Source organism: Ascidiella aspersa, chromosome 5, assembly GCF_963924565.1.
Source record: "Ascidiella aspersa chromosome 5, kaAscAspe10.2, whole genome shotgun sequence".
Classification (NCBI taxonomy): Eukaryota; Metazoa; Chordata; class Ascidiacea; order Phlebobranchia; family Ascidiidae; genus Ascidiella; species Ascidiella aspersa.
This window is the reverse complement of record NC_139451.1, coordinates 17,912,753-17,935,573: the sequence shown is the minus strand read 5'-3', so window position 1 is coordinate 17,935,573 and position 22,821 is coordinate 17,912,753. Positions and strand designations below refer to the sequence as shown.

The following is a 22,821-nucleotide window of genomic DNA, read 5'->3' as shown; positions in this document are numbered from 1 at the left end:
CATAATATTTTGTCGATTTTAGACCCAAACGTAATATTTTGTCGATTTAAAAAATGCGTCGTGTTTTTTGGCGATAGATTTGGCTTGCTTAGGCATTTTTGTATTACAGAATGTCAGATAGGCTATTCCTAAGATCCAAACTGTTCATCTCTGAAAAGACCACGTTTATGAAATTTATTAAGACCACGTTTATTATGAAAAGGAAGTGTTTTATAAGAATTATTTAAATGCGTAACTGTGAATGAAAACTGGACAATTTGCGATAAAAGTTACTGCTGATCCAAGTGGGCATTGTAACATATTTCCTGGTTTTATGGGTTAATATGGTTTAATAGTGTCGCAGTTATTGATTTACAATGCTTCCACGGCGATTTTTACAAAAACTACTCTCAAGAAACACAAAAACCTTGTAAAAAGTCATAATTTGACAAATTTTGACTTTATTCAAAATTTTGACTTTATTGTAAATTTTAACTTTATTTTAACATATAAACTTCTTAGAATCAGTCCTCTAGGTGCTGAAAACAACTTTATTGTTTAATTGGTGGACAGACGAGCTCTTTAAAAAAATTTAACTTCATTGACTTTAGCGGGCCCTACTTATTACTGAATAAAAAATATATTAAGGATTAAATGTAGCCTTCGACTTCATTTTAGGGGTTGTTCGCAATAAAGGGACATTTAGTAGTGTCTCTCTTATAATCAGTATAAATGTTATAGCATTTAGGGTGTTTTGTTACGGGTAAGCCGCTGGCCCGCAAGGCGAAGGCAGACGGCTGCCTAAGTCTCTTACACGTTTCTTGTTACAACTGACTTCAAGAACTAGGCCGCTAAATGACCTGCCCTTAACTTCTTGAACTCTACACAGAGTCACTTCACTCAGTTGATATTGCTCGTTGAGTATATCGACAAATCTAAGTATATTCCATAACGTAACACGTTGAAAAAAGCCGCTGGTATAAAGCTGTAGGCCTAACAAGTATAGAATGAATCGCGAAACGCCGATAACGATCGGTTCGGGTCTTATTCACACGTCAGTGGACACCGGGCACGTGCATTGTGACGTCAGTTGGGCAACGCAGTGAAATAATGCTTGATAAAGGCTGCAATGTTCCTCTTGTGATATAAGATCTTAAGTCCGATGCAAATTGTTTGTAGCAGTGCTGCGGAGCCGGACTCGGACTCGAAGAGTCGGGTACGACCACGTGAAACTACCCGAGTCCGACATGCGGATGCGCAGTACCAAATTTTAAGCTGATATGGCCGGCCACTGGAAATTGTTAAGGTGGAATATTTTCCTACCATGAGTGAATGAATTATACGACACCCCTGTAAGTGGATTTCTTAATATCCAAGTTATTTTAGTTACGTAAATTGGCGGAATACAGGCTGTGGAATCCGGACCGGACTCAAAATACCGCATTTGACCGGAGTTGTTCTCGGGTTATTTTTAACCGACTCCGCAGCCCTGGTTTGAACAAGCCCCCAAACTAGTAAATACCTTAAATTTTATATGGGAATCGTCAGGTATTTTGTCCAGTTGACGTTTACTTATTCAAAGATCAGCTTTGAAGAATAGGTGCACCCAGGTTATATTCGGGAAAAAAACAAATGCATTGGCGCCCTGTTAACCAGCCTAGGTAATATTAATGCGCTATTTGCTTTGGCGTAGGCCTACAATGTCTTTTGTCTTACTGTTTGGATTAGGGTTTCTCAAGTACTAAAGGTTCATATAGTGGTGATCCAATCAAAGGATCCATATCCAGTGTATTGCAAAAAAAACAATGATGAAATACTCTTTATAAAATAAAAAAAGAAAAGAAAAATCTAAAAAAAAACGAGGGAACGACACGCAAGAGAAAATAATACGCAAGCTATTTTGCGGGGATCTTCTCTATTCGCGCAAGGTAGGCGGCTTCCTTTTCACGAATCCGCTTCCGCAAGTCAAGTCGTGCCGGCGTTATCAGTTCTTTGGTTACGCGTTCAATGATCTTTCGCAGCTCCGACGCGGGAACGGTCTTGACGACTTCATCGCCTGACGACTGAATGGCAGCCATCACAGCCTCCGTCATCTCGTTCTCGTCGATTAAGTCCTCCAAGTCTTCTGCGCTTTCCTCCTGAAAAAATTGGGAATGCGTTTCGTTACACTTAGAAAGTTAAGCAATGTTATGACTAGGGCGATTATTTGTTAGGTCAAAATTATTTCCAATGGAAATCGATTAAAAATACACATGAATCGCTTAGTATTTCAAGTATTTACACAAAATTTTTTAAAATAACCAGATGGCATTTCTCATTTTTTAGGTCAAAACATAATCGCCCTAGTTATGACATTGGAGCAAAATGGTTGGTGGTGGTAGTAAGACGTAATAAGAATATCAAAGCCCATACAGAAGAAGGCATCATTTTGAACGTTTCGAATAACTCTTTATTCGTTTTCAACCTTGTTAGGAAACTTTCAGAAATGTTAAGGGAGCATTTCGTTGGAAATAACTGCGTGGGGTGCGAACATGACCTCGCCTGCATACCTTTGTTTGTGAAAGCAGGAAGGATTCGTATATCTCCAAGGGCATCCCCTCTTCCAAGGGAGGTGGGAAGGGGCCGGAGATTTCAGAACAAACTTCGGTACAAAGCTACGCAAAATGTCACAAAATTAGTCACATTGACAAATATTGAAAGTTTTTGTAAATGAATTTGATTTAAACTATACTAAATAGTAAATATTCCCGATAGAATTTTGTAAAGTTTATTAGATACATTAGATAAAAAACACCTACGTTAGTTCACCTAAGTAACACAAAAAACACACGGCCATTTGAAAAACATTACTATATTAAAAATGATCTCTTCATCTCGCTATCAATTTTATGTTTAATATTCATAATGAACAAAAATATAAAATGCCGAAAGATATAGCATAAAAAATCTTAAGAAGGTTAAAACTTACATCTGTTCCAATAACTAGTTCATCCTGTTCTTGAGAGTAAAGAAACTCATAAAGTGAGTAATCGTGGAAAAGGGTTGTCAACAGGTACTCCATAATTAGCTTGGCATGTTCTAATTTAAAAAAATAAAGCCGTATGGGCACCACATCTGGACGGTCTGAACCAACTCCAGAGAAGCACTCTTTGAGGAAGTGCAGGTTTTCTGACTTTGTCATGTGACTTTCTGCAAGTTCAAAAAAATGCAATAGCACCAGTCAGTTTAAATAGATTTTAGAGGTTTGGGTAAATATTTATGACACAGGTCGCATCAAAAAAAGAAAATGTATTCAATTCAAAGGCCATGTCAAAAAGATTATCTGAAAATAACATATTATACGACTCGATTTCTTTTAATGGAAAGCTGTAATTATCATTGTTTTAAGTTTGGACCGGCTGGTGAAAATTTAGTAAAAACATTTGGAATCAAGGGTGAAAAAAGTTATGAAAAAAATAGAAATGGTGAAAAATTAGACATAGGTGATGATGCCTTATTACAAGTTGAATTTTTTTTTGAAGAAAATTTGCAATGGTCTTCCTCCCGGCATCAGAGATTAAAGTAATGTTTAAGCACAAGAAGGCATATACATCAAGTTTGCAAGCTAGAAAATAACACAAAACAAAAAAGTTTTGGGTGTGATGTTCAGTATAAAGAAGTATTATATACCAATATTTATTAAACTCCATCATATTTCTGTACTAAATATCAGCCAAAATGTCTGACCATATTTAACGACATATCGGTATAAGCGAAACAAATTAATTAATTATCAGTATGTTGATATATCGTATATCTCTAGTTTAAATTGGCAAAAAATGTAATTTGAGTAGGACCTACTGATAGTCTGCATAAATCTATATTGGTATAGATTAGAATAACTGCATCAATTGACAGATATTATACAGTTTAATAAAAAAATTTACCCAAGGTATGAATAATTTTTAAATAGATGGAACTGCCAATTGCTGACAAATGATTATGCTTCTAAAAACACAAATTTTCTCCTATTATTTTAGCTCTACTAACTTGAAATTTAAAAACTTACCTTGAATATTTTTTAAAATTGTTGACAATAATGTTATAAATCCGCTTAATTGCCTTTCATCGAAACCCTGCTGCATTGCCCAGTGAAACGCAATTACAAAGCAATCCAATTGAGATGCTTGCTTTAAATCAACTTCATGCTGGTCAAAGTTCAATGTTGCTGCCATTAGGCTGTAAAACAATAAATATAAATTAAAAGTGTTAGATTTTACCGTTTTTTTACCAATATATAAATTGTCAAATTAATTCAAGTCTAACCTACATATAGGCTGATAATTTATACTGAGACACATACATTTGAAGTTCTTCTGGTGATTCACATTGCATTAGTTTTCTAACTTTTGAAGGAACCAAAACTTTCCATGCAAAAGATCCTTCTGGCTCTTTTTCAACTGCTTCTTTGTCCTAGACAAAATTAAAAAATACATATATTTGGAATATTTCAGAAACAAAGAACTGTTGGTTATGTTGCGTTCAATTTAAACATTTATGTAAATGTATACTGTATTTGCGTGTAATTCACATGTTGCTTTATTCAACAGAGTATAAAACAGTAGAAAATAAAATAACAAAAAACAATTGATTTTTTTTCATATTCCTACCGTTAGGGCAGGCAAAAGTGCGTCCTTGCGAGATTTGCCTTTGCCGCCATGGGATTTAACACTCATTATAGTTGTTGATTTAGTAACTTAAGTTGATATGTCTCCTAGACAGATGACATTTACAGCGCTCAAAGCTCTTAACCAAAATAAAATCAACTTGTAGCGTTTCTCGCGCAACACGAATTTCTGTTTACACTGAAAACAAGCGCCAAACATTCAAGAAAAAAGTACGGTGTGGGTATGTTTCCATAACAACAGCGTGACGAATTCGATCACGTGTTTAGGCACGGTTGAGTAATTGGTGCTGTGAAGGTAAACAACGGCTTAAAGTGTAGAAAAGTTTACAAAAGTGTAAAAATGTTTACAAAATGAAGATCTTAATTAAAAATTTATAATTTCTGCAAACAATTTTTTTTTCTGGTCTAGAATCCTATTACGTTTTTGTCCGGGGGTTTATACTTCTAACATTATTTAGGTTAGGGTGCGAGTTAGCTTTTGGGTTTGGGTGGGTCCAGTATTATTAATATATTTATTCTCCCATTTATACTTCCGTGTTATTTCTCCCATTTATACTTTCTTGCAGTTCTAATTTTGACAAGTCGTTTCGTTACTGTAAAAAAGTGGTAGTATTGTAGACCAGCGCCTTTTTTAATAATGGCTTATTAAACTTCAACTGCTACATTTACTATTAACACAAAAAACTAAAATAATAACAAAACAAACATCCACTTTTTTTATTTAGGAAACCTTTAAATTAAATCAAATGAAACATGTTGAGCGTCTCTTAAATTGAATAAAAGGTTTTAGATTCCATGCTAAAATAAGCAAAGTGCTACAATTAATTAGTATAAATTAAAACTTACCTCATTTTTTTCTCTTTCTCGTTTCTTTCCCTAGAATAGAAATATTATAGACTAACCCAGGTATATCATTTTTTATACGACAAATCCTTTACTAATAGAAGTTTACTCACCCGCGACTTTTTAGCACTCGGCATCTTTGATGGCTTTCGCATACTGATTGGGTAACCAGTAAACAAAATAGCTGAACGGTAACCAACAGGTAATTAGCAGTATCGGCTTTCAGTTAACCACTACTAGCGATCAGTTCTCCACAGTCTCGATACCTGATCTTTTCCTTAATGAAAGAGTATCAACGCGACAGTCTACCAGATATGAAAGACCTTCAACAAAACGAAACATTCTGCCACCATTTTCTTCTTTTGTCGATAATAATGGATATGTTATGTCGTCACAGTTATAAAGTAGTTTGTACATTGTTACATCTTTGTTCTAAAATTGGAAGTCCTTTTACTTCTTTTAAGTCTATTTGGCTTGTTTTAAACTAGTCGATGAACATATTTTTAGTATTGACAGCAGGGTTGCCAGTTTGGCTTTTTTGACGATTAATTTGAGATAACTGGCTCTTTTTTTAACATGGTTTGCGTCAGAAAATTTAGTTGACTTTTTGGCTTTTTTGTAAAGGCTTGCTAAAACTAATCAAATTGCATCTCTTCATAGTTCTAATACTTTCGATTTAAGATCTGTACCGCATGTCTCCAGGCCGCAGTGTTTCTCAACCAAAGGGTCACCAACCTGCTGGATTTTTTGGTTTACGTTTAGATTTATTAGGATTGGCATTGATTCTTAGCAAGATATTTTACAAATTTGAAAAATTGCGAATAATACAAAAAAAGGTTTATACTTAAATTTGAATTTTTATGATATTATTTCGTTTGAGTTACCAAAGCTCCGCTCTATTACTTTTGGGTGGCAGCCCTAAAAGGTTAAGAAACACCGCTTTTAAGGTGAGCTTGAGGCATGCGTGTTGATTACAAGTCTCATTAAACTAATTTGCCTCGATCAATCAACCTCGCTATTGCTTCAATAAGTATTGCTATAGTCAGATTACAAATCCACACAGTTTTTGTTGGCTATTATGGGCAAGCACAACCACTCACTGTATTGACTAGACAAGACTGGTTATATTGATATAAACTTTCGCATATATAAGTTGAAAGTTTGCATAAAAGAGGAAAGGCAACACCAAAAAGCGGAAATGATTTATAACCCGGAGCATTTTCGGACAGCCGGGAACTTTAGCAATAACGCGTTCACACAGGTGAAATACTTTTATCTATAACGGAAATATGTGTCACGATATAAGATTATTCATGCGTGAAACAGCCGAATGCTCTGTTCTCGGTGTGACAGCGAGTGTTTGGAAAAAGGCGTGAAAAAGTGACAAATCATAAATCGTAACATATTTGATAAATACACAATACAATAAATTCCAAATTATCCACTAATTTTTACTTAAGACGCTACAAGCTCAACATAATCCCACTATGGAGTGTATGACAAATGCACCCGCGATTTTCTTCAACAGACATCTACTGTACACCTAGAAAATAAATATGCACCCTGTTTTCCCATATTTTATATTGGCGGGGTGCACCAGGTCACCCTCTTTTCGGCTGTGAACCCACAAGATCTCGTCGAGATCTGCCGTAGTTTCTGGCCGGGACCAAACCAAAGTATTTTTCAATGGAAAGCTTGACAATTACAAAAAATATTATTTTTTCAGCCAAAAAATCCTATAGGATAACTGAGCTTTTCCAACGAATAAAATTTCCATTTCGGGGGTAGGCTATGTTGTGAACATGTTTTGTTTCTAATGTGGCCGCACTACACCAGTTTGGACCTTAATGGTTATTTATTATTATACAAATCAACTTATACTACTATTTATAGCCTTTTATGCGTTTTGAATATAAAAATTCGTTTAATTAATGTTTGGCTTTATTTCTTTCACGGTTTTCTTTTTTTTTTATTTTAGTCTGGCAACCATGAGTAAAAAGTACGACTATTTAGTCTGGGCAATAAAGTGTCCAAATAGGGTGTATATGGCGCCTACTAGCGCAGAACTACAATTATAGAGACCAACTGATTTATTTTTTAGTATATCGTTTCTGGGAAGCACTGTTTTTCAATATCTTTTTGCGGCGACGCAATTACTTAGCCGAATTGTATTGTTTCGTAATATCTCCAATTTTTGGAAAATCTTGCTCAAAACAAATCAAGTTAACCACTAGGTTTTGCATAAACCCGAAAAATATTTCATTTGTGTTCCACCGGTCGTCAGTAAAATAGTGAAATACCAAAAGCAAGGGACTCACGACGCCAAGACACTAATGCAATACTTACGTTGTTTAAATCAACGTATTCCAGGTCAAAATTTTGTTACAAAAATACAATTAGTCCAAAGTTTGTTACAATTTAAAGTAAGAGATCAAATAATGGAGTAAAATGCAAAAATATTGTAAGGAAATTTAACCGCGGGCTGGATTTAATTGCCTGGTGGGCCGGGCTGTTTTTTGCTAACTGATTACGTTTTAAAGTCAGCACAACATAAAAAGGTGAATAATTTATAAACGAAATAAAAAAATCGAGAGTGATTTGTGTGATTATAAAGTCAGCGACGACCAACTAAGCAGAAGTATTACTCTTTTGTGCGGTGGTTAAGCATTTTAAATTTATCAACTTACCCATATACGATTAATTTTTTTATATAAATAGATAAAACTTATGATTATATACATTTGTGTGTGTGTGTGTGCTAACCAAATTAAATCTGCCGCGAGCCACAATTTTGCTTTCTGAACCTCATTTATAGCGCGGCCCGCAGGTTACCTGGTGTTGGGCAATTGATTTAAACGGCTTGACTTAAGATTTTCGGCAAAATTGTTTGGCTTGAACTTAACATTTCAACAACTATTAATCATTTCATTGAAAGCTGTTTTTTTGTGTTGGACTGGCCCCCAACCGTGGGACGCGCTAAAAAAATTCCGTGCAGCATAAAAAATAAATGGTTAATGATTTGTGATTTCGTTTTTTTTGTGCTATTATTTTTTTGTGTGCTACTAATTTTTTATAGGTTCTTGTTGTTTGGGCCTATTTGTTTTTACATTGGCTCATTTTTAAAACCGATTTAAATTATGTTTAGTCAAAACCATCTGGTAAATGGGTGCAATATCATAAAGCTAACGCTAGGCAGTGGTATAAACTCAAGTATCTATCGGCCAATGTAGATTGTACAGGTTACTCGCATTTCAAAGCTTTTTAGCAATACATTCAGGCCAGGGTATACGTGGCAAATATACAAATAATGTTTTATCTATATAATTATAAAGTCAAACTTGCGAAGGGTATTTGCAAATCGGCTTTGAAAAACAACTTTTCGTGTGGAAGAAAATCAGTTGTAGGAAACAGTAAAAGCGCATATATTTAACCTTGTCGATATTAACAGCACAGCGTGTAAAACAATCTTCTAAATATGCGATATATTTAGCTAATCAAGCGTATAAGTATTAAATAACATTCACATAGAACATTGATAGGACAGACGAAATATATTCTCAAGTCTGGTCAAAATAATCTACGAGTTATGTCGTTGTGGACAAAACCATTCAGTCGAGCGATGTTATTAGCCGATCACCCAAAAACAGGGGAAAGTTTAAATGGAAAGATATGTATGATTTTTTTAATGTGTAAGGTAATAATAAAGGGCAACTGAACTACTCCCCCTTCATTAATACAGGAACGAGTCAGGACTGACTTGATACTCTTGAGGCTATTTCAAAATGCCATGGACTAGACATGTTGTTATGCTATGTGGATATGACCACTGTAAAAGCATATGGTTTACAAATCTATGCGTGTAGATGCTAAGTATTATTTATGTACTAGTTAATAGTATTTTCTTTATTTTATAACCGTACAACAAAATTAAAAAATGGACAACAGTCAAATCATCCGAAAAAGGTTTCCAAGTCCAAAAAAAAAGTTTTCGTTACCACTTGGTCATGCTTATATTACTCGTAAAATGGCTATTATACAAAATGTATTTTGAGCTTGTAAATTTGTTTGCATACAAAATCGGTATATAATTTTTTCTTGGTAAAGCTTTTTAAAAAAGACATAGTTCAACATTTTCTAAATAAAATATTTTTTTAGATATTAGCCGGATTTTACAGTTATATCGTGAAGTTCGCCTACGTCCGATTGATTTATTGCGGTTGTTGATTAGTTTCAATCAAGTTTGAGATCACGTAAACTAAAAAGTCACTCAAACTAAGAAGACGTAACAGGTGGCCGAATATCTTCGAAAACTAAAGAAGGGGTCGTTTTAACCGCTCGTTGTGTTTTTGAGATGGTGTGTTGAAAGGTGGGCAGTGGTGAGGTATCAATGTGCAGTTCCAGCTTTGGCTCGTTGATATTTTCGTCGTTTGCTTCTGGATCAGAGTCGGTGATGTTTTTCCGCCTTTTTGCTTTCGGCCTTACATGGTCATGGTCCCGACTTCGCTGCATTATCTCTGTCAGCGTGTCGCTAAGGTTGGATTCAATTTCCAGCAGATCATACACGACTCGTTTGTCGTAATCCGCCGCGTCACGTATGTTGCCTAGCAACGTCATGACGCGTTTCATGACATCATCGGGCGAGACGTATAACGGTTCTTCGAGCACAACGTTTTCCGGCATCGGCACATGGTTTGCATACTCCTCGGCGATTTTAGCTACCATCGGAAACACCCGGATCGGATCGTCGTCGCCCTTGTCGCTTTTAGCGCCCGATTCGGTATTGTCGGCGCCCGACGAAGAAATGTACATTTGAAACACGTTGTCATTGGTGGCTGTGGCCGAGTTTTCCCAGTCGTCTACGAACAGGGTCAACTTGTTACCTTCCACCTGGAGGTAAATGATAATTTAGGCGATTGTAAATAGGTGTACGGTTTCCGTTTTTTAGGTCGCTTATTTTTTGGACTTATGTACAAACCTGAACCAAATAATAGAGATCGAATTAGGGGCAATCTGGCTTTGGCGAATTTGACTCTAATCTAAAGGGATTTAAAGTTGGACTGGAAAACTGAGTAGCTATGTAAATAAACGCATTGTAGAAATACTTTCATAAAAAAAAATTTGGGGCAAACTAACACTGGAACACAAAAGCTGACTGTAAGGCTAGTAGCAATATTCTATTAAAACAAATAAATAGCTATTCAATCCCAAGATAATTAAAAAAAGTTTTAAGCTTTCAAAAAAGCTCATGATATCCTAAGTAATATCTTAGAATCAGATAAAAAAAGGTTCTGTTTAAGTCATTGGTAACAAAAAATAACATTTTAAACCAGTACGCACATTTTATCGGAGTCGGACTGGGGTTGTTTTTAACGGACTCTGCAGCCCTGTTGCGATGCATCAAGCAATAAAGCTTCACTAATTTTAACTAAAATTATTACACCAAATTGTTTTATATAATAATATCATAATAACTAACTGCTGTTTTTTTTTCGCAGTAAGAAGTTTGAATCCAAATGCCAGCAATTATAAAATCTGTAAGCATTATATTACATTAATAGAGTACAGTATCTATACAGAATAATTTTGCGATGTGCTTGTATTTACAGCCACAAAACAGCTAGCAAATCGTTTAAGAATAATAGTAGATATCTCAAAAATTCTCAATTTTACGAAAATAAAATTCAATTAAATCACATAATTTTAAAATGAGTGACTTAGATCCAAGGCAAGTAATTTTGAAAACTGCAACCTAAGTATAAAGTCATTAATTTAAGTAATTATAATAAATTAAAGTAGTTCGGTGGAATATAAAGTATTACCTGAATTTTATTCTGCTTTATGCATGCCTGAACATAATGTTCACAAATAACTTTTCTGGTAGGAAAAAACCTTCGATAGGATTTGCTCGGTGCTTGCTGGTTTTGAAATATTTCATCAAGAACATATTTTCTCAGTTGGTGCTGTATGTCTTTTAGTGACAGAATCCCTTCTTCAGCAAGTTTACCAATCTTTGCTAACACCCGTCGGTCCATCACGCCATGTCCTCGTTCACAAGGCTATTTAAGTAATACATTATAAGCTAATGAAAGATGACCACAGTACAGCAACTAACACATATCCAAGTTTCAAGGGTGTAAACTCATATTGAAGGCATAGTACATCACATTCAAAAAATATTATGATAACAAAGCTTCAAAAATCGAATAGTTTTTAAAGTAATTATTTTACATTACAAAGTTTAATAACTAAATCTGTTACTAAAATAAAATTACCACTAGAGACAGACCGATATATTGGTTTGCAGATAATACCGGCCGATATTTGACTTCTACCGATATATCGGTATCGGAAAATGTAAGCCGATTTTCTGATATTTTATTAGGAAAATATGATATCATTTTTCCTGAACAATAAATAACTTAATCATTTTTAAATTATGGGTTTTAGCATCATGTCAAGGCAATATGCAACATAGTAGTTTAAGAATTAATATAGGTATTTTAATTGGATTTTATTCACATTTAATTCAAGTTTTAAACATTTCCCAGGAATATATATAAAAAATCGGTATCTATCGGTCGATCTTTAATTACCACGCCCAGTTCGTGTCCATGATGTGCCGCTGGCAAAGGAAAAGAAACACGACAGGCTCTTTCCTTCAAAATATTTTGATCGCCCTTTGCCAAAGACATTCGCAATTCCTGGCTCATTGAGTCTTTGTGAGTCTTTGACAAGCTCATTGCCTGACAACAGAAACAAATGGCAAACAATTTATCTTCTGAGATTAAGAGGAAAGATTGACAAAATTAGGATATATATACACACTTGTTCAAATGAAGTAACACAGAATCAATGAAGTTTCTAAACAATCACCGAATATTACAGCAAATCATAGAATAAATATCAAAGCCCATACAGAAGTAGGTAACTTTTTGTGAAATGCTATATTCATTCTACATTTAACTATAACCTTCAGAAATATGTTCCAAAGATCACTGCTAATTTTGTTTTAATTTAGCTTTAATCAAACAGTTTACGCCCTGTATCAGATTTTGTTTATGTATATCAACATAAAACACTGCAAGCAAAGTGACATGCAATTCTGCATACATAATAAAAGTCTGCAAAGTTACCTGAAATTCTGGATATTTAATGGCTTCAACGATTCGTATATCAGCTGTGCATCCAACTTTAATTGAAGATTGAGCTCGAACATAGTTTTTGTTTTTCTTAAATTCACTTCTGGCTGCCTTGCGTTTTTCATTACATGCCTTATTTCTATCTGGGCCATGTTGACATTCAAGTTTTATCCGCTGTATCACAGAAAATGGAACTCTGTCACCATGATCAAAAAATATTGTCTTGGCACCTGAATAAAATCAATATGACAGTCTAAAACAGAGGTTCAATACACAATTCATGAATTGTCAAATCAAACAAAAATATTAACCTTTTGTCTTAAAAAAGACAATATGCTTGGTATGGGTCAGCTGCTCAAACTGGTGAATAGCTTTGTAAGCGGTGTCAATCGTTTGGAACCACTGAAAATAAATTATTAATACAATTTTTATACAACTGAAGAATAACGCCTATATAACAATAAATATGTCTATTTTGAAAATTGAAACAATTCAAACTCGTTTTGTGATTTAGGGTCCAAGTTTGAAATTTCCTTGTAGTGCTTTTCTACAAAATGCCTATGGAACAGCTTTTTGGATTTTATTAACATTTAGGGAAGAGGTTTTTTGCCTGGGAATATGGTATTAAATTTGAAAGACAAAACTATTTTCCATATATGCGAAAGAAAAATAGCAAAAGATTTAGTTGTCCTTTAATAATATTACACTCAACATCCACATTTTAACACAGTTTAATTTCTAGTAATATTTTATATGGTCACAAATAAACAGTTTTGATGGGATGCTATTAGCCCAAATGATGGCGCTGGTCTAGAATCCTACCACAACGTTGAAATAATTATTAAGCAATGCATAATATGTGGGTTAGGGTGTCGGTTAGTGTTTGGGTGTGGGTAGGTTAAGTAATATTGTTTAACACTGTTACTGGACTCACCCAAACCCAAACGCTAACCGGCAGCCTAACCCAAATAAAGTTCGTTGTGGTAGGATTCTAGACGAGCGCCCAAATGATTTGTCTTCTTAGTATATGACATCATTTATGTTGCATAACAACATAAATCTCTCGTTTATGTTTAATACTACTAAATCCAGCAATGATTTCTTAAATAGGGTCAGGGAACAACAATTTGGGCCAGTTTGTATTTCATGCCTAATCTCGGTGTGAAGCCAAAATTCAAGGTGTGCAATCAAGGTTTTACGCACATCTGAAGTTGGGAATCTAGCACAATTCAACCCTTTTCTGGAATTTGGGTGTACAAGTTGTTAATTCAAGTGTGCAGAAAAATTACTTAAAAAAACTCGGGATAATGTAGACTGAGGGTTGGGTAGCACTAACCTTTATGAATTTTGATTAAAATAATTTATGAAATCAAAAGAGTACTGTTTTGCTTTAATAAGGTAATAGTAAAATATGCCTTACTTACAATTTCCACTCTATTCGGTTGGGAAATATTTTCACCAGGATTATCAGGATCGATTACTATTTCAACTGCATCAACACTCATTTTCCCACTACTTGTGCACCAAGACGAAACTTTTCGGCGCTAATTGAATTACAATTAATCTAAGGGTCGTTTTTAACTATCAGTATATAAAATTAATTAACATTCAAAGATGTAAATAGATTAACGGTTTAGAAATGTGCATACATTTTTTTATTAATCAATGCAATCTTGAAGGGAGTTATATAAATATGGTGCGACACCTACCGAATAAACAATATTTATATCTTCATATATATTTGCCGATTTTACGCCAGTCGTTCAGCATGTTTGCGCGTCACAAAAAAACTTAAGAGGGAAAAGGTTGATTTATAACCGTAGTAAGCGACCCATCTACTTTAAATTAAGAGACAATATTCTATCCTAATCTAACCAACAGGGTAATTTTTATAGTATTTGATGTCTAAATTATCATACTATTGATGTAGTAAGGAGCGCAATGTAGGGCAGGCTACATGCTTTTGACTCACAGCCAAATCCACTGCATCGCATTCGCATATTGTAAAATTTCTATTTAACGAACGTTTAGCGCCACATATTGCACGGTTTTGAGCAAAATAAAAATCCTACGAATTTAAACAATATTTACATTATTTAACATTAACACTCATAACAAAGACATTGTGTGTGGTAACTTATAAAATTGTCACAATCATATTTTTAAATCAGTGGATAAATTTCAGCATTTTTACCACATGGCACAACATATTATGCGATACTAATAGAGCTCAATGGATTCCTACATTATGTTTACCCACGCAAAATATCGTGTTTAATTCAACAGTAATAATGTTGCACCGGAAGCAATCTATTAATCCTACCAAAGTAAAGGCGAAATAACTTTGGTCCGGTAAATGGGCTACCCTATTACAATTGCACAACTTTAGTTTTTTATTAGATTGTTTGTAACGAATCATTTTTTACGAATGTCCCCATAGTCCTTGTACGTCGTAAACATAATGCTACGTGACCTGTGTTTTTTGTACGCAATGACGCAAAAATTAACGAAGTTCTACATGCTAAATATTACGCAGTTTTTAAAAAAATGGCCGGTAAACTCTTCGTGGTTAGTTGTTTTATTTTTTTTCCAAGCTGTTTCAGTAAACTATTAAAAAATGAATCACCACAGTAAAATTGACGGATTTATTTTTTGATAAAATAAAGTATACATAAAAATATTATATACACAGTTTAAACGAAGTGACATCACTACAACGAAAGTCTATCACCAATAGAAATGCTTGTTCAAAAAAGCAAATTTAACCAAACAATTGACTACAAAATTTCTTACAACAGTGAAGACATGGAAGACGTATTTAAAATCACAGTTGTAAAACCCCTAAGCTAAATATACACAATGATAACCAGCAATAACTCTCCAGTTTAGGTGTGCCAATAGAAATTGACAAATTTAAATGTTTAAATTGATGCTTCAAGAAAATACTGAACAATAGGCAGGGACTTTGGATTTAATAAGATGATACACGTCTTTTCCTCCATTTAACTCGAGTTTTTGGATTACAGCTGTTACATCATCCCTTCGCTTTCTGTCAGTGGACATTCGTTTGGCAAGACTGGTCATGAGTGGCTGCAAAGTGCAATTTAACATTTAACAGGAATCAATTCATACCTCACTGATAGTAAACCACGATTCCACAATACTACACCTAAAACTGTAAACTTAGCAACTTAAATACAAATATATCTTTGTAAACAAATTAAAACAATAGTGGTTTAACCCATTAAGTAATGCGGGGAAGCATGAATTGTAAATCTTAACAGGTGGGCCTAAAGACAGATTGTAATTATACAGTCTGAAAAGCATAGTCTATTCTAAAGCGAAATTAGCACACACACATATTCACTATTCACATTTTTATTATTAGAAAAAAATGCAATTTAAATTAAATTGATTGTAAATAATTACATGTAATTCTAGTCGAAATTCCTTTTTTAAGTCTAATTCTGATCTAATTTTAAAAAGCTACAGTAAATCTAGTTGTGGGTTCCCCTACCCCAAAACTTATTATGTTAACTATGCCCTTAATTAAAATACTAAGACCCTAACTGCTTTAATATGTTTGTCTGAGAGTAGCATTTTTTTGTGAAACCAAAATATTAGATGTGTAACTACTTTTGCAGAGGACTCATATTTTTGTATCTGCAAACAATTGATACTGAACTTCAGCCGAGAGCACACGTTTAGCACACTTTAAAATGAGCAACATCAACCAATTTATTGTCACTAAGCTGTTAAAATATATTTGTGGACAACAATAAAAATAATAGTTTTAAACTGGTAGTTAAACTAAATGTCAACAATGTAATTTGTAGCTAAATATGCTGGTTTAGTGAAATTTGCCTAAACAAAATGTGCACCCAGAGGTTCACTAACTCTTTACTAGTCTGTAATTAAGAAGTTGTGAAAGATGAGCAAAATTAGAAGATGTTTTTTGATGCTCAAGGTGTAATTATGAATAGTAGAACATGTGCTTATGGTGTGTACACTAAATTAATGAATCAGTTTATATCAGAGATCCCAAAAAAAGTTTTCAAAGAAATGGTTATCACCAAAATGGTGTAGATCAGTGGTTCCTAAACTGGGGTCCGCCGTACAAATGGGGCCCATACAGCAGTTTCAGAGGGTCCGCAAGGAGAATTAGTCTTTTAAGTTTTTCAATATTATAGGCTTTAGCGAATGTTTTAAAAAAAAACATTAATCTATGTTTTAAAAAATATCTGTCATCATTATTGTCTTCGGTTATACATTATTATTCGTTCATATAGCTTGTTTTATGATGTCTCTTGTGACATCACAAAGCATTTATTATGCTATACTACCTGCTATCAGTGAATCGCTCGCATTAGTTAAAAAGTTGTTACATTAGAAAGAATCGTGACTGTACTAGTTTACTACAAGAAACATGGGTCAACTGACCCTTGAATTTTTATAGGGACGCAAAATATCAAAATAATTTAAAAGGGTCCACCAGGCAAAATTTTTAGAAAAGTTTGGGAACCGCTGGTGTAGATGGACAATAAACTGTGACATTTTATTATTTTTGGCAATTCCATATCTCAATTAAAGAAAATTGTTTTTTGTTTTTTTAATTCTGTAAAAAGGTAACATGCATCCAACCTTTAGGATTATATCCAACTCTGGTCCGACACAGTCACTGAGGTGAGACAATGCTGTTAACCCTCTTTCAAATGACCCAGCGTTGCTTGAAGCCAGTGCAGCTCGCAGAGATGGTGCTAGCTTTGACAAAAGTGGTGTCGTTTTTAGAGCTGCACCATCAACAGTTAGTAAATCTTTGAATCCCTCGATTGAAACAAAAGTGTATGGGTGTTTTGTCTCTCTAAGGCCCTGCATGAAGTAATTGTAAATTAATGAAACTACTGTGAGTAATATATTGTTAAAGAGATGTTTAATAGCGAAGTTTAATATAATCTCAAAGGATAAAACCACTCAACATGCAGATGGGATTATAGTTTTTTATATCCAACTGTTTATTAAATGTTTAGTTATAGAAATTGTCAGGACAAACAGTTCTGTCTTTCAGTTAACTGTGATAGGCAACAAGGTAAAAATAGAAGAGGCATTAGAAATAAAAACCTTAAAATTTTAAACAGAAGACCAAGTGGAGATGAATTGTGCAATTCAGTATATACATATATGCAAAGAAGGAAAAAAGCAGGATTATGCACAAAATAAAAACTAACTAAAAATATTATTTGTATTAAAACGTGTAAGGCACCTCTGCAAGAGTGATAAGAATTGGGTCAAATGAAACTTGTTCTTTAGGCACATCCCAGTGTAGCTTATGCTTCACCGATCCATGGACAAGTCTACAAGGAATTCCGCTCCTGGCATAGATAGATTCAAAAGCAGATTGAGATGATGTTTTCTTTGTGAACTAAAAATGTAAACATTGGTGTTATTATGACTGCCTGATTCTTACTATCTCCTCATTTTGCCTTAACTACATTTTATAGTGGTTCTCAACCGCCGGTCTGCCGGTCCACCAAATATATTACAATTTTATATCTTAATTGCAAATGCAAGATGTTGAAGGTTTATCCGTCAAATTTAGAACTTCGTCAGTTCCACATTTTGCAGCATTGTGACGTAGCATAGACTTAATGGTCTATTATTTATCGTACGTCACAATGCTGCAAGTGTTGTGCCAAACTGTTTAAAAGTAGGCTATACAACTTGTTTAAAAGGTAAGTAAAAAACTTCCATAGAACAACGTATAACATGTAATTGCTCATTAAATTGAAGTTTCCATTCTTTGCTTTTTAACTTGCATCTTTTGCTTTTAACTTGAAACTTTTGTGGTAATTAAATTTTGGGTTGATTTTGATTTTTGAAAGTCCACCGGTCCGTAAAATTTGTTTTGAAATATTACCTGTCTGTAAGGTCAAAAGGTTGAGAACCACTGTTTTATAGTATTTGTTTCTTGTCTGTCTTGCCTGATTATTAACTAAGTTCAAGACAAAAAAGCAATAACTCATTGGCTGAACATTTTTGTGGATTTAAGTTGTAGTTTGATTAGCAAACTGGTGCCACATTCATGGGGGACTCTTTCCTGTGTTGAGTAGGCATCACAGATTACTGTTCAAAGCCTATTTGGTTTAGGGGTGCCACCATTTTGCGCCATAATACTTTTGTTTTTAGGTTGTTACACACAATATTCCATTAAACCCCAATGTTAGCGTTTGCAGCCCAGAATAATTTTTTTTGTTTCAGACACGATGACCTTATATTTAAGTGTTGCACGCCTCTCATAGCAAATAACTATGCCCCTCTTTTGCAATGAATATTCATTTTTCAGATCTGACAAATAACTTAAAGAATTTACCAGTTGGGTGAATTTCCACAATTCTTATGATAGCAAGGAAAGACAAATTTAAAAAACATCAATTTTATATTTTACTTTTATTGGCATTTTTTTTTATGCCTTATAGGCGAAATATATACTTCTGTTAAAACTTAAGAAATGATTTTATGTTTTACCTGTTTTTTTTTAAGAGTTAAAGATAATCTGATAGGAAAACAGGAATCTTTCTTTTACATTTTGTCTGTGGGAGATTTCTTACTAAAGTGTTTCAGCTTATATATAAATATATATATTTATTTTCGGGGGGAGGGGAGGATAATTATGATGTACTCTATAGGGACAGCAATAAATAACAAAAAACAATTTGCGAACTTATTTATAAATATTTCTAATAAAAAAATAATTGTTCAGAAGTATAACATATTAAACAACTGTTAGTTGAAGCAGTTGTGTAAACCGCAATACATAACTATATAAACAAACAAAACAAAAACATTTTGCCCATATTTAGAGTACAATGCAACACAATAAACTATTTAGTAATTGAATCCTTTATATCAGAAGAAAGTGAAACATTTAAAAAACATTTTTGGTCACGAAAAGGGACTTGACTTTTTTCCGATACCGATACCCGATATTTTGAAAAAATGTTTGTGATCAATACCACATGAAGGTATTTACCTTGAGATGTTAACCTGAATTCTACAAATTTACCTTAGTATAAAAAATAGATCAGAAAATTTAACTAGTGTCCCAGAACCTAAACAAGTGGAGATCACAGTACAGTTGGACAGGTATTTTAGTCTTGTCCAATAACACAGGGGAAAGTTTTTAAGAATGTTTGTGATGAGAATGAAATTTTTGTTGCTAAAAAAATATGAAATTTGTTTTAGTAATAGAAAAAAAATTAAAAAATATTGCCCCAAATTTACTGGTATATTGGTAGAAGCAAAATATTGGCTGTTACTATCAGTCACGGATTTATCGGTTTATTTCCAATTGCTTTAATACTAATTTTTGACAACTATGCTGTGACACAACCTCGATAAAAACATTTGGCCGTAAGTTGACCTTAAGTCACCAGCGTACTTTGCACAGTTACACTAAGAAAATTGCAAAATTTCCGCAACTGGCATCATGCGTTAGCCGTCTGCACAATACCACTTAATGATTAGGTGCAGGTTATTGGCAAAAAATTGGTCATCTTCAAAAAGCTGACACTGCACTACATAGGTACATTTAAAGCAAGTACACTAAATTTGTTTCTCCACTGTTACAGACCCACATGTGCATGCACAAATTGTAAATCGCTAAGAGTGCAAACTATAATTTGTAAAAGAAGAATAGCCTACGGTAGAATATTTTCCAACTACCTATTGTGGCTGGATAAGTTATTCAACCCATACTTTAAGTGGATTGCTGTATACCCTGTTTAAGTTTAGTAAATGGGTGTAATAAATGTTATAGAGTTGGAGCCAGACTTTATGAAATCAGCAAATTGGCTAGAGACCGACTAAATTTCATTTTTTGCCTGTGTCAGAATAAGAAGTCAGACTTAAGTCTTTTTAACCGACCCCACAGCCCTGGTATTAAGGACGGTTGTCAAGCTATGACATTGTTGTTTTGTAGAAAGGGTGCCGGACTTGTTTTTCAATTATTTTAGTGTGCTACAGTTTGAGAACCACTGATATAGATAGAAACAAAACTAACATAAATGAGTAACTTACTGGATCTATTGTTTTGGGGTTTAGCTTGTCAGATGGAAGTGCTTTACGTTTCTGATCTCCACCAGAACGAGGTCTTGCTATCTTTGATCCTACACCAGTCACTTTCTTTTGAGACATTAAAAGTTTTTTGATAGCAGTTTGCCTTTGCCCATTTATAAATACAAAATTCTATTAAACAAAACAAAGATTTAACATTTAATCTGGTGTTTTAGACCTTTTGAAGTCTTCACCAATATGCTTGCACATAAATTTAATAAAACAACTCAAAAATTCATTGTTATCCTCACTAGGCTAATTGAAATTATAGGGCCTACCTAGTGATCTATTGATTTAGATTAGTTATTATTACAAAGGGAAGATCACAGTCAGAAATATATGTATTGTGCATGAACCTGTCTGCTTTTTATGGCACTTCACGCTGAGATCCCAGGTGTGGTATATTGAGGTGTGCAGGTGTGTAAGTATGTTTTTTTTGCACACCTAAGGTTGGAAATCCTAACACAATTTAGCTTATATTCAATATTTAAGTGCATAATATAGCAATTCAGGTGTGAACACAAAATTCTTTGGAAAAAATATTGGTGTGCACAGTGCACCTGCCACAGAATTCAGACCGGTGCATGTATATACAGTTTAAGCCAAACCAAAATAAACATAACAGTGAAAGCACATGGCAGTATGGCAGAAAGCTGGCAACTGTCGGCCGAAGAATCAGACAGAAAAAATTGTAAAAAACAAAAATTTAAAAAAAAAATTTGTAAAAATTTTAAATTTTTGAAAGATCGATTTACCAAAACAAAAGTGTGCTTGGGTACACTATGCACGGATATGTAATTTAGGTTAATAATAAATTTTAAAGCCAAAAAGGTCGAGTAGATCGACAGCATCTTGATTGACACTAACTGAAGATGATACAAGTTCGTATCGACACGTCTTAATCAAGATGCTGTCGATCTACATGATAGTCGTCATTTCCTGTTAAATAGGTATGACATTCGCATGGCCATAACGAGGATGTACTAGGCCATGCTGTTCCATCTCAGGCTTAAACTATATTTTTGGCTGTTTTAATTACATAAACGTAAAAAAATTGAGATTATAAAACTTTTTAGTTGGAAAAGGGTGCAAAAGTTACATTGTTATCAAGTGGTTTTGGTTAGGGTGAGTTAAGTATTATTATATTTATTATTTAATAATAATGCTTAAGACCTACGAAACCCAAACGCAATAGCCCGCACCCTAACCCAAATAATAATAATGTGCGCTGTGGTGGGGTTCTAGACCAGCGCCATTTATTTTCCCATATATATGGGGCTGGTATAGAATCGGACAACGCGTTGAAAAATGGTAGGATTCTAGACCAGCGCCAATTTAAGTCTAATTGGCTAGGTTGGTTGCATTAAGTAAAGTGTGAAAATTTCTGTTGATATCTCTTTTTACTTTCTGATCAAATACACGGTGAACGCATAAGGTATAAACGTCTTTGACGGCCTGTCATAACGAATCCTGAAAACGTGTTGACAGAAACAAAATTGTGAAATAGGATTACCCAACGAGCTTCCAGATACTTAAGTTCACACAAATTGCTCCAGTCAGGCGGGTAAGCATTTGAAAACATTCCAACTGCAAATTAAAAAAACATAAAAATTATTGTTCAGCAATTCATTAGTTATAGTGGCAAGTTTCAATTTCTTATTACTTTGAAATTGTTATTTTAATGTGGATTAGGTAGAAAGACCATTTCTAACACTAAAAATCCGGATCAGGATCTCGGCGTGTCAGTTTAGCAACCCTGTTGTTCAGGATAAACCAAGGTTATTTCCCAAACGGTACTTTTTGAGTTAATACTCAAGGAAAACTTAAACAAAACATAATAAACAATTAAGCATAGCTAATAGCTTCGAGACAATCGATAGTATGCATTACTGTCTATTAGTATTGTAATGACTTAACTCAAGGGTCTCAAACACGCGGCCCGCGAGAACATTTTGTGCGGCCCGTGTAGAAATTTTGGATTTCCAAGTATTTAACAATATTTAAGTGCCACATATCTTTTTTATCAGATTTGAAAGTTAAAATTCACTCTAAAATTGCTTCAAAAAACTGAAACTATACTCACCA

The 22,821-nt window shown here is 34.0% G+C and overlaps 3 protein-coding genes across 4 annotated transcripts; all 3 read right to left on the bottom strand.

Annotated features, from left to right (window-relative positions):
• Positions 1–1,844: 1,844 nt before the first annotated feature.
• On the bottom strand, positions 1,845–5,694 carry LOC146145152 (ciliary-associated calcium-binding coiled-coil protein 1-like). 2 transcript variants are annotated; one of them, XM_083389842.1, is made up of 7 exons: positions 5,602–5,694; positions 5,492–5,521; positions 4,322–4,431; positions 4,028–4,197; positions 2,948–3,168; positions 2,529–2,633; positions 1,845–2,117 (listed from the first exon to the last, which is right to left on the bottom strand). In XM_083389842.1, exons 1-7 carry the CDS (start codon positions 5,641–5,643, stop codon positions 1,875–1,877), a joined length of 921 nt encoding a protein of 306 aa, XP_083245968.1. In that variant the 5' UTR covers positions 5,644–5,694; the 3' UTR covers positions 1,845–1,874. The 2 variants fall into 2 exon arrangements, with proteins under 2 accessions (XP_083245968.1, XP_083245969.1); XM_083389843.1 differs by lacking the exons at positions 5,492–5,521; positions 5,602–5,694 and adding an exon at positions 4,629–5,481.
• A 3,188-nt stretch (positions 5,695–8,882) lies between these two features.
• Positions 8,883–14,475, bottom strand: LOC146145151 (uncharacterized). The gene is made up of 6 exons (XM_083389974.1): positions 14,052–14,475; positions 12,939–13,029; positions 12,622–12,857; positions 12,082–12,231; positions 11,308–11,544; positions 8,883–10,375 (listed from the first exon to the last, which is right to left on the bottom strand). Exons 1-6 carry the CDS (start codon positions 14,130–14,132, stop codon positions 9,761–9,763), a joined length of 1,410 nt encoding a protein of 469 aa, XP_083246100.1. The 5' UTR covers positions 14,133–14,475; the 3' UTR covers positions 8,883–9,760.
• Positions 14,476–15,293: 818 nt separating this feature from the next.
• Positions 15,294–20,864, bottom strand: LOC146145150 (PACRG-like protein). The gene is made up of 4 exons (XM_083389488.1): positions 20,701–20,864; positions 17,888–18,046; positions 17,269–17,496; positions 15,294–15,717 (listed from the first exon to the last, which is right to left on the bottom strand). Exons 1-4 carry the CDS (start codon positions 20,815–20,817, stop codon positions 15,562–15,564), a joined length of 660 nt encoding a protein of 219 aa, XP_083245614.1. The 5' UTR covers positions 20,818–20,864; the 3' UTR covers positions 15,294–15,561.
• Positions 20,865–22,821: the final 1,957 nt, after the last annotated feature.